This window comes from Lepidothrix coronata, unplaced genomic scaffold, assembly GCF_001604755.1.
Source record: "Lepidothrix coronata isolate B3197 unplaced genomic scaffold, Lepidothrix_coronata-1.0 Scaffold90, whole genome shotgun sequence".
Taxonomy (NCBI): Eukaryota; Metazoa; Chordata; class Aves; order Passeriformes; family Pipridae; genus Lepidothrix; species Lepidothrix coronata.
In genome coordinates this window covers 1,805,674-1,817,004 of record NW_016690270.1, presented here as the reverse complement: position 1 = coordinate 1,817,004, position 11,331 = coordinate 1,805,674, and the positions used below count along the sequence as shown (strand labels likewise).

The 11,331-nt window shown below is 46.3% G+C and overlaps 1 protein-coding gene across 1 annotated transcript in view; it reads right to left on the bottom strand.

The window, feature by feature from the left end:
• Window positions 1–2,486: 2,486 nt before the first annotated feature.
• The window catches only part of TSPAN2 (tetraspanin 2), a 21,412-nt gene continuing 12,567 nt past the window's right edge, over window positions 2,487–11,331 (bottom strand). The window contains exons 3-8 of the mRNA XM_017821467.1: window positions 10,522–10,619; window positions 9,666–9,740; window positions 8,991–9,092; window positions 7,718–7,792; window positions 6,889–6,972; window positions 2,487–5,222 (exon numbers count right to left, since the gene is read on the bottom strand). Coding sequence (XP_017676956.1) covers window positions 5,157–5,222; window positions 6,889–6,972; window positions 7,718–7,792; window positions 8,991–9,092; window positions 9,666–9,740; window positions 10,522–10,619 — 500 coding nt within the window. The 3' untranslated portion in view covers window positions 2,487–5,156. The remainder of the gene's footprint in view (window positions 5,223–6,888; window positions 6,973–7,717; window positions 7,793–8,990; window positions 9,093–9,665; window positions 9,741–10,521; window positions 10,620–11,331) is intronic.

The following is an 11,331-nucleotide window of genomic DNA, read 5'->3' as shown; positions in this document are numbered from 1 at the left end:
AGAAGGAGAAGGAGAAGGAGAAGGAGAAGGAGAAGGAGAAGGAGAAGGAGAAGGAGAAGAAGGAGATGGACTCTCCCGGGGCTGCGGTGGCACCGCCCGCCCAACAGGGGACGCTGTGAGCGGCCACCACAACCCCCAAGGAGAAGGAGAAGGAGATGGACTCTCCCGGGGCTGCGGTGGCACCGCCCGCCCAACAGGGGACGCTGTGAGCGGCCACCACAACCCCCGAGGGGGCGGCCCCGGGCACGGACTTACCTTGTAGGGACCCTCCCGCTCCCCCTTTGGTCCAGTGGTGCCGCCGGTGACCCGCTGATGTCCCGCCGATGTCCCGCCTTCCCGCGCTGGCTGCATCCAAATCAGCGTGGGCAGCAGGGGAAGGGGGATTCTGCTCCTCTGCCCCGCTCAGGTGAGACCCCACCTGCAGAGCTGCCTCCAGCTCCGGGGTCCAACAGCACGGGAAGGATGCAGAGCGAGTCCCAGAGGAGGCACCAAGATGAGCAGAGGGATGGAGCAGCTCTGCTGAGAGGAAAGGCTGGAGAATTGGGATTGTTCAGCCTGGAGAAGGCATCGGAGCGACCTAATATCTGGAGGGAACTTACAGGAAAGATGGGGCAAAATTATTTACAAGAGCACGTAGTGACACGACAAGAAGGAATGGCTACACACTGAAGGAAAACGGGTTTAGGATACTGGGAAGAAATCCTTCCCTGTGAGCGTAGTGAGGCCCTGGCACAGGTTGCCCAGAGAAGCTGTGGCTGCCCCATCCCTGGGAGTGTCCAAGGCCAGGTTGGACGGGGCTTGGAGCACCCTGCTTTGGTGGGAGGGGTGTCCCTGCCCGTGGCAGGGGGTGGCACTGGATGATCCCAAAGGTCGCTTCCCACCCAAACCATCCCAGGGCTCTGTGACACGGCCCCGCCCTCAACGCGCACAGCCAATGGGGAGCGAGCACTGCCGGGGGTGGGCGGGGCCTTCGCGGCACGTGGGGCCCTGAGGGGAGTCCCGGCCGTGCCGCCGGTTCGAATCCCGCCGGGCCCTGTCCCGGTCCCGATCCCGATCTCCATCCCCATCCTTACCCCGACCCCGATTCTGATCCTGATCCCGACCCCGACCCCGACCCCGACCCCGATCCCCGGCCCGGCGTCCCGCCCGCCCCGGGTGCCGCAGGTGAGGCCGGGGGTGCTGTGGGGGCTCTGACCGCGCGCACCGAGTTCTCTCCGGGAGCCGCTTGTTCCAGGTTATTTTTATTAGGAAGTCGTTTCAAGTTCAAGACACAAAGCCGATAAAACGCCACTTCGGAACACATCGCAGGGAAGCGAAAGCTAATTTCAGCCACAGAGCGAGTCTGTTTTCTCTCTCAAAGCAAGGAGCCGTAGAGGTAATTCTGCCGCGGACTTCGCAGCACGAACCGAAAAAACGCCAAGTTCTGTCCAAAAACCACAATTTGTGCTGTAAAAACACACGCGTTTATCCTGGACGCGGTTTGTGTTTTGGAAAACCTCGTGGCTGGAGCACCAGTAGAGAGGAAGAAGATTGAAAAGCTTTATTTATGTACATTTTCACCGAACAACAGCTGTTAATCCGCAGCCTCCACAGGCTGCACAACGCAGCGCCCGAAGGCTTTAAGATAACTCAAGTTCTTTTTTTTTTTTCAAGACACACGAAATGTATTTTGTTATAAAACTATCAGTATCGAGACAAGTGAAAGGTGACTCCTCACTGTGGGGATGTCACAGGGCTGAGCTTCATCAGCTCCTGTTTGGTCTCTCTGCGAGGGACCAAAACTGGCTGAGCTTTCCTGGGACAGATGAAGCTCCCACTGAAGTCAGTTACTTAGAAAAATTAGACAAGGGAAATGTGAATAAGGGTGTTTAGAGACATAATAAGGGCATCAACAGTTTACATCTTTACCCTTTAGAACAAACTGTTCGACTGAGGAGAAGAAGAAAACCTGCGTGATGTGCTTTCAGAATTATCACCTGGAGGGATCTGATCTTTTGTCTTTCCTCTGAAAGGGATGCAAGGGACAGGACTAAATGGGTGTTTCTGTTGCTTTACATGGCATTTACTGGAGCAGGGAAAGAACAGCTGTGTTTGATGTCTCTTGATTAGTTAAAAAGACCTTCAGTTACTAAAATGCAGAGAAAACTGCTATTAGATTAAGCACCTCACAAACAGCAGGAAACGACAAAAGACCTTTATCCCTGGATTCTGTTAAAGGCACTATTATATGAGCAACATGTTGATTTCCAGCTTAATTTATACCAATAACTTAGAGAACTAAACCAGTAACAGGTAATATTCTGTTCCTGGTATGCAGTGCAAGTATCCCCTAGACCTAAATAACAGTAACCCTAAAGCTTGAGCAGGAATGCCCAGCAGAATAAATGCACTCTTCAGAGGAATCAAAAAACAAACCACAAACCCAAAACACTTCAGCAGAAAGTTCGGTGGTTCGAGTCTGAATTTATAGAAGGGGGTTTTTTTTGTACCACTTTTCCCTGTTTTCCTAAGGCACTGAGATGGTTTTGTACTTCTGGGGGAGTGGGGGGGCTGGGGAAGCAACAGCAGGTTCTGCAAGCTGCCTGTGTGTTCAGTGCATCTCAAAGCAGGAGTGGGCATCTTCCAACTTACTCAAGAAATAACAGATAAAGAGAGAAACTCTGGTGCTATCATTACATTCTGGTGCTGCAAATTTGAGGAATTAAACCCAATTATCTATGTAGATGTGTTTAAAATAAATAAACTACTGTCATTACGAGGGGGGGTGTAACAGAAGGAAATCTCTTTATTTGCCATCATTTTCTATCCCTGTAGGGCAATAATCTTGGAACCTGAACAACTGGCTATGGTGCTGTTGGCATGGTGCTGTTTTTCCTGCTTTTCCTGGAAAGCTGGCTTGCTCTGAGTGGTAAAAATGCCACTCTGCACAGGTTTCTTCTTTCTGTCAGTATTACCTTGAGAAAACACACCCCAGCTGGGCACTATCCCATTAACTGAAGTCTCGGGTGTACCTGGGAGCCAGGAAATCACTTTGTTGGCTGCTGTGGAAAAACTGACTTCTAAGTTTCAGCTTGAGACCCTCGTGGATTTGCTGCCACTGTCACTGTCCCAGCTGGGCCTTTCTTAGGAGCAGGGGGTCCTGTTTCCTGGGCTGATACTTCCAGAGTAAGATCCCAGGCCCAGTTTTTAACTGGCATCCGTTGATAACCAGCTGTGCCAGAGTGACCCAAGCCTGACTTGGCAGCGCCAGCACTTAGTGCAGTGCCACAGCTTGTGCCAGGGCAATTTGAAAAGAGAAATCTATGCAAAAGACGGCAAAGATGTGTCAATTCAACCAGGTACTTGGAGCAGCAACACTTATTTCCATTTCTGAAGTGACAGAAAAGTGATGGGAGTTTGAGTTTCTTTTGGAACACGAGATAAATATCATAAAGGGGGTATAATCCACACAACCATGTGCACTGGAATGCACATGTTTCCTGAAATCCCATTTCATTTCAGTGGGATTCAGTGAAATAAAGACCCCCATGACTTGTAAATGCTCTTGCTCATCAGAATGGTCCATGATGTCTAGTTTAACTGAACTTCTCCCCAATGTGTGTGTAACAGCTGCATCAGAAATCTGAACTAGTGATCACCAGAGAGACAGAGCTGCTGTGGGGATATTGGTAGCAAAAAGCTGTTCTCTGAAATGGTGAATTATCTCGAGTAAGCCAAAAATTAAGAGATTCTGAGCCTTGGCTGTAATTTATTTTCCCCTTCTCGAGACAACCTTTCTCCCTCCCAGTCTGGTTCAAAAGGAACATTCTCTTATGAATAAATATGACAAATAGAAAAATAAAAATATAGAAACAAACTATGTAAACGCAAGCCCTGAGGTATTTCAAGCACACAGTGTAATTTTTATACCTGACATGCAATCTAAAGGTGCCAGTAAGAAACCTTACTTTGTGGCTCTGTAAAAATGTCCCATCTTTCTTTCCTGCTTTGCACCCACAAGAAAGGGTGAGAGGTTGAGGTAAGAGCCCTGTGGAAGCTGTGATAGTCACAGAAGCAGAAATTGAGGATTTTTAAAGTGCTGTGTGTTTTTTTTCTGACCGTTTTTGCTCTTTGTTTGGCTTCCACAGGCCAGTTAGATTCTAGAGAGATCTGACAAAGGGGCTGCTTTTCTGGGTCTAGGCTCCACTCCTGCACCAGTTTGTAGCCACAGTGAGGCTTTTGGGACAAAGGGGCTGCTGAATATGGATTTTAGTGGCCCCTTTAACTCACAGTTGGGTTTTTTGGTGTATCTCAGGCTCCTTGGGAAGCTTAAGCACACTTTGCACTGCAATTCCTCCCAAATGACTGCCTTGTCTTGTCAGCTTCCCACCTCTTTCCCCCTCTTCCCTTAGCCTGGATCTCCTTGGACATGTTTCCTCCCCCAGAGCTTTCTGCATTTGCATGAAGGGTCCAGTCCTAAAAAAAAACTAAATATCCAGTCTCTGCATGACAGTGAAGTCAGTGGGTCTACTCACATGAATTAAAGTTTGCTGGAGCAGGCCCTTAGGCATTAGTTATTTTTAAATAAAGTCCGATTTTATTAATTCTACTCTGTTTGGGCTTTGGAAAGAACAGTCACAAAATGGATCGTGGGTCTTGCTTTTTACAGTGGCATTTGTTCCTCTGCTAATTCTTGTCAAACAGGGGCTCAGTGTGAGAGGGTTCCAAGCACTGTGTCCCTGTGGGATGTGCAGATTCCTGCACAGGGAGACTCTGGATGCACACACAACATATTGCATTTGCACATACTTACCTAGACAAGGTACTGCACATCCAGGTGCCTGCTCACATGCATATACATTTGTAAGGGCAGATATGCATGTGCTTACACAAGTGTAAACTCTTAATTGCACATATACAAACATTAAAAATCAAATTAGTCTTAGATGAACCTTTTGCATTTTTCATTAAAAAGGACATTTTAACCCCCTTTTTTTTTGTTGTTCACTTCAGTTTTACTGCAACTAATACAATTCACCTGATCACCTAATGGGATATTTTCCTCTCAGTATGTTAAAACACTGATTAAAATGCATTACAATTATTAAATTGGGTAGAAGAGCACTTCTTGTAAGCTTAGTCTGGAACTCCTGGGACCCAGTTGTGCCGTGACAGTTTTAGATCATGTCCCGTGTGTTACGGATGGCACAGCACAGAACCATGCTGAATATCATGCCAAAGATCTAGAAGAGAAGGGATGTGATTTAGGGATCCACTTGCAAAACAGTGATAAAATAATCTGCATATCAGAACAATCTGAAGGTCCACATGGCAGAGCAGTGGCTGCTCCCTGTCTGCCAACCCCAAAACATCAGGCAGCCAACACGCAGGAGATTTCACTGATCCTCAAAGCCAAGATTTTATCTGCTCCTGCTGGTTTTGCTGTTCTTTGTTCTAAATGTCAAGGCCACCAAAACTGCCCCCAACATTATTGACATAAATTTAACAGACTAAATAACTGTGGCTATTGGTATTCTCCCTAGTACTGCAGCAGAAGGCTCTGAGTTGCAGAATGCTTCTACGTGGAATATTATCCAGGTTTGAGTGATTCCAGAGGGACCAGGTTCCTGGAGCTGGTGCTGAGCACTGCAGTGTCACAGGCAAAGCTGAGCTATTAACACTCTGTGAGCTCAAGAGCAAGACTATACATTAAATATAAAACTCTGCTCATGTCAGGGAGATAGTTAACTAGAGGGAATGATAACAGTGAGTGTTGCCAGAGTGTCCAGAAATGTCTTTTTTTGCCACAGGTTGATCCTCCAGAGCAGTTTGCAGCTGCCTCCTGAGGCTTCATTGCTAAGGATGGGAGATGGGCAGTTAAACCACCGGGTTCATACTCCCTCCTCACACAGGTCCTTAAGGAAGGAGCCAGCTGAGCTGTCACACCCCATGAAGTGGCAGAAACAAGCACAGGAAAATGTACAGACGTGGTTTTGCTGCCACAGGGGTTGTTATCCCTCCATAATTTGTGTGTATCTGAGGTGGGAGCCATGCAGGAGATGATCCTTGTTCTGAGCAGTGAGGTTGTTGAACTCTGCCCCACCCACGTTGCTCTGCTGTATTTCTGGGTACACCTTCATGTTTCATATAAATCTCAGGATTGTTTAACCCTGCTGTGCTTTCTGTACCTACAGAAACCCTTCAGCTGCTTTTAAGTGTCCACATAAGCCCATGAACCTCCTGCTCTTCAGAGCACCTAAAGGGCTGTTCCTTTACTAACATTCAGGCTCCTTGTGCTGCTGGTGCCTGAGCCTGAAGGAAATAAAGGCACGGATGTGCTGGAAAACTCTTTCTGCTAAAGCCTGGTGAGCTGCAGCCTGACCATCCTGCTGTATCCCTGGATCAGGGTGACATCTGTTGGTCACAGCTCTGCCCTAGAAAACCTGATTGTAAACTGTCCTTCACATTGAACCAAAGCTACAGCCAGCATGTTCCTGGAAAACCACTTCTACAAAGGGTAGGTACTCTGTATTCCTTGTGAAAACTAAGGAATGGATCCTAAAGGATTTAAAGCATCAGTCTGCAGCTGTTTTGGGAGAGATGAAATGCTGCTATGGTCTTTTGCTTTTCAGTTTGGTTCATGTGCACTCCACATTCCTACTATTACAACAAAACAAGATTACTATGGCTTTGGACCTTGTCTAAGGACACAAAATGGTAAAACACAGTCACACAGGTCTGCTTGCACTGATGTGGGCAACTCCCAGAGAGAGGACACACTGGAAGTGATAAGAAAAGCTGCACCTTTTTGGAATCTCACCAGCTGCTGCAAAACACCTTCCACAAAGCTTTAAGTAAGGGACAGGGTACTGGGCTCAAGCAGAGGTTTGCAAACATGGATTTACTCACTGTGATGCCAGCAATTGCAATTCCAACAATTCCAACTAAATGCAGATTAGTATCAATTACATTCTGAATTTCAACCAGGCAGTTCTGTTAAAAACAAAATGGAAAGACTTCTTTACTCCTAGAAAAAATGTGTTCCAACCAACTCCATCAACTGTTCTCAAAGAATAACAGATAAATACGAAAAATATCGCAGTTACCATCCTAATTCCTGCATCTGAGCCTTGTGTTTTGTCAGACAATTTTCACAGCATATTCCCTTTTCTAGTGAGACATCTGTACCTCTTGCCTGTACGGGCTGACACAAGTACTTTTCTTACACTCGGTTCTCCCTAAATTTAAACTCATTTATATAACAGACCATGCTAAATCAGGAGGTTTCTACCGATGCAAAACCTTCATTTTGACATTGTGCTCACAAACAGATTCCCTAAAAACAGAAATAACAGAAATATCCTTCTTAGGCCCAACAGAGTTTCTAGTCAGGAGGCTCCGGGCATGACTAAGGCAAACACTTGCCAAAATTCAGCCCCCATGGGGCCCTTCATTTGGGATCCTGTCCTGTTATCTCCTGCTCCCTTTTCCCTTCAGATGATGTAATATTGTCTCAGCTACTGTGGGATGCCACAAACAGCCTTCAGAACTGAGGACAATACGACCTCCAACTTATTTCTGCCTCCAGGCTGCTCCGTGTCACAGGGAATTCCACACTGGAAATCGCAAGGTGAAAAAAGGGAAGTTCCTCCTTTCTTTTAGTTATAGAATGTCTCCAATTTTACTAAACAATTGGCATGAAAAAGTGATTAGAAGTACCAGGACAGAGGACACTTACCTTTGGCAGCTGGATATTCTCTGGACAGGGTAATCCCACTTGTTGTTCCACGTTACCTTTCCCACAGCATTGGAGCTAAAGGAGAGAGAGAGATGAAGAATCAAAGAGGGGGAAACCACAGACTGCTTCATACTGAAAGTCAGTTACTACTTTCAAACTGAAAGTGAGACAATAAATAACTAAAAAATAGAAGCAATAGAGATCAAATAATAATTTTATTCTCTGTATTAACCACTGCCTCTGGTAGAGTTCCAACTATGTGGGATGAAATTCTCAAAAACGAGTTTCAGTTGTCTGAGGCCACAGCAAACAGGCAAATTTGTATTAACAACAACGTCCAGAAGGGATTTTTTTATTACAGTATCTCATAACAAAGCAAACAAGTGGATTTGGGAGAAGCTGATCCCTGGCTTACAAGAAAACAGGAGCTGTTGAAGGGAGAAAGCAGAAAGGTCAAGTATCACATACAGAATTATGGGCAATGCACAAAAGCTGCAGCAGAGAATGCTGGAATTTTATTTCTGACACAACATCGTGCTGGGTTTGGAGACAGTAATAAATCAGTGTTTCAGAGGGTTTGTTTTTCCTGTTTGCCTATCTCCCAGAAAATGCTTGGAATTCCTCTTTGGGTCAGAAATAACGGCTATGGGAGAAGGACAAAAGGGTCTGAGGTTGTGAAATGTTTGTTCTAGAGAACGTGGGAATTGCTGTGAGGAGCAACAAAGCTCGGGCTTGATCTCTGTGGGAGGCAGTGTAGATACAGGACAGACACAAATAGGATTGAGGCAGTCACAGGTTCTAACTCTGATTCAGACACTCACTTTTTGGGTGGCCTGAACTGTGTCACACATGGACTTTTGGTTCTTTTCCTACTTGGTTCAGCCAGTGACAGGATCTGCCACACTGTAGGTCCTGGGACACAGGTCACTATGACAAATGCAGAGGATTCAGACATTTCTCCTTCTCTCTGCATTTGTGAGTATTTTTTCTTGGATTTCAATACCCCAAAGGGCCATAACAGTCATATCTTCTGCACAGCCAAGACCAGAAGCATCAGGAATTTCAAAGCCTGGCCCGCTGCACTTTTAAAAGTAGAGATCCAAAAACCAGAACTCTTGACAGAGACCTCAGGAAACTCTCAGGGTTGTGAGCCTCTGGCTCCATTTCAAGTACACTCAGTTCTATTCTTCCATACCTCAGTGGGAGGAATTCTGGGTTCTAGTGGGTGATGTGACAGTGGAGCAGCAGTGAGGTGACAGAGTTGGGTACTCACAGCCACGTGGTAGCGATAGATGGTACTGTTGACCTTCCCCACTGGGTTTTTCATATAATCATCATAAGCATCTTCATAGATCTTCTGGGCTTCCTGTATTGCCTGCAGAAATCAGACTTTCCAAGTGAGTGCCAAATCAGTCCTATCCCCAAGGCAGTGCAAACTTCCAGCTTCTGTCATCAACCTCCAGCTGATTCTGTGATTCTATGATTTTATGATTCTATGATTCTATGATTCTATGATTTTATGATTCTATGAAATTGTGCCTGATAAACAGGTGCAGGACTGGAAAGACAGGAGGTTTTGTGGCCTGGTGGCATTCAGAGGGTCAGAATGTTCATGGGCTGTGTTCTGTTTTGGTTAAACACTGTTAGGTGGGGAAGTTCAGTGCCTGAATTTGTTTGCCCTTTTCCTAAGCAATGCCCTCTTTTCATGCTTGATGTTCCCTGTGGATGGAAGGTGGAATCACACCTACAGATTTTCTTTAATAGAAGGGGGCAAAAACTGCATCCTGTTCTGGAGTTGTGATAACACAAGATCTCATTGACTCCAGAAAAGAATGTCAGAGAGTCTTCCCAGGAAAAGTCTCCTGGGAGGTTTCCCTATGCTCTAGGTCAGTCTGCACTGGAATCCATAACTGCCCCATTAGCACATTAGAGGCTCTTTGCTACTTACCACTTTCTTGCCTAGAAAGGCAAATACTCCAGCAGTGACCTCAGCTGCAAATATCACCAACAAGCAAGCAAAGAACTGTGGAGGAAGGAGAGAATGTCAATGAACATCCCTTGTTCCTGTGGGCTGCCAGTCAGCCCCTCGTCCTTGCCCAGCCCACCCCACACTGAAACAAAGCTGCTGAGCTGGGCCTGTGCAAAGGTGCAGAGTCAGGTTCCCTGTCATATGGAAACAAAGGAAAAATGGCAAAGATGTGGCTCAGGTGGAGCTTCAGGAAAGATAAAAGGTAATTCTAGGGAAACATTATTTTAAATCTGACCCAGGGTTAGCAGAGCTGCTGGCATTTACTGTTAGCAGGCCTTGTGTAACCCAGAGTAGAAAGCCCTACAAATGGCAGTTGGCAGTTGCTAGAAAAATGTAAAAATAATCAATATGTAAGTGCAGAGCGTCCAGCTACACAAACTTCTGCCTGCTGCCCATTAACTGCCACATCAGTGTCCAGTCTCTCTGTATCAGCCAGGTTTCTATCCCAGTTATTGTGATCCTTCTCTTCCCCTCCATCCCTCTGCCCCAGTTGGTCAGGGATTCCTGCTGAGAAATAAATTCTGCTAAATAGCAATAAAACAATTGCAATGAATATGGCCTTGCCATATTAATTATAATATCTGTGGTGCTGGTAGGAATCTTTCATGTGTGACAGCTCTGCAGCTGCAGGGTGGTCAGAGAAGCTGGGTTAGCCAGGAAGAGGACAAAAGACCTGAAAGGTCTTGGACATTAAAAAGGTATTTCCACTAATGACACGTTGAATGCTTTGAATGATTTTCCTGCCCATCCCAGGCCCTTGAAACCCTTTACTCACTGCTCCAAGCAAGCACTGAGACTCCCGTGCTGCTCCACAGCACCCGAAAAATCCAACTGCAGACATGATGGCCCCTGCTCCCACCAACACGTAGAGCCCTGTGGAAAATCAGAGGCAGGCAGGAATTTAAGAAGGTTTCTCATGTTGAGGTGGAATTTCTTGTTTTAGTTTGTGGCTGTTGTTCCTTGCCCTGCCAGTGGGCACCACTGAAAAGAGTCTGGCACCATCCTCTGACACCCCTTGGAGATATTTGTATTGATTGAGGATATGATTAATGATTAGCCATATCAACAACCCCCAAAACTGTCCCATTCTCAGTTGACTGGGGCTGGAAGTGTGCTGTACTGCTCTGCAGCAGTGGAGCTTAAAGGAACATGGGAGATGTCAGTGTAGCCCCACACACAGATAACATTTGGGACTCTGGCTACGTTCAGAACTTGACAGGACTAAACCGTGAAGGTGAGGGGAATGGCATTCATCTCTGCCACCTGTAAAACTGCTAGAAATACTCACATTCAACAGATGGCTTGGGGTTTTTTGTATGGGCTTTATCTAGGACAAAAGGAAACCAGAGCACAGAGTTTCCCTCGTGTCTTCCCCGAGAGGGGACAGGGAGCTGCTGGCTGTGTGCACTAGAGGGCACAGCAAGCCTTTGCTCCCAGCCTGGACTGTGGAAACTTTAATGAGAGCCTTTACTGTGCTCATTTACCAATTTAAACATTATTTTAAATCTGACCCAGGGTTAGCAGAGCTGCTGGCATTTACTGTTAGCAGGCCTTGTGTAACCCAGAGTAGAAAGCCCTACAAATG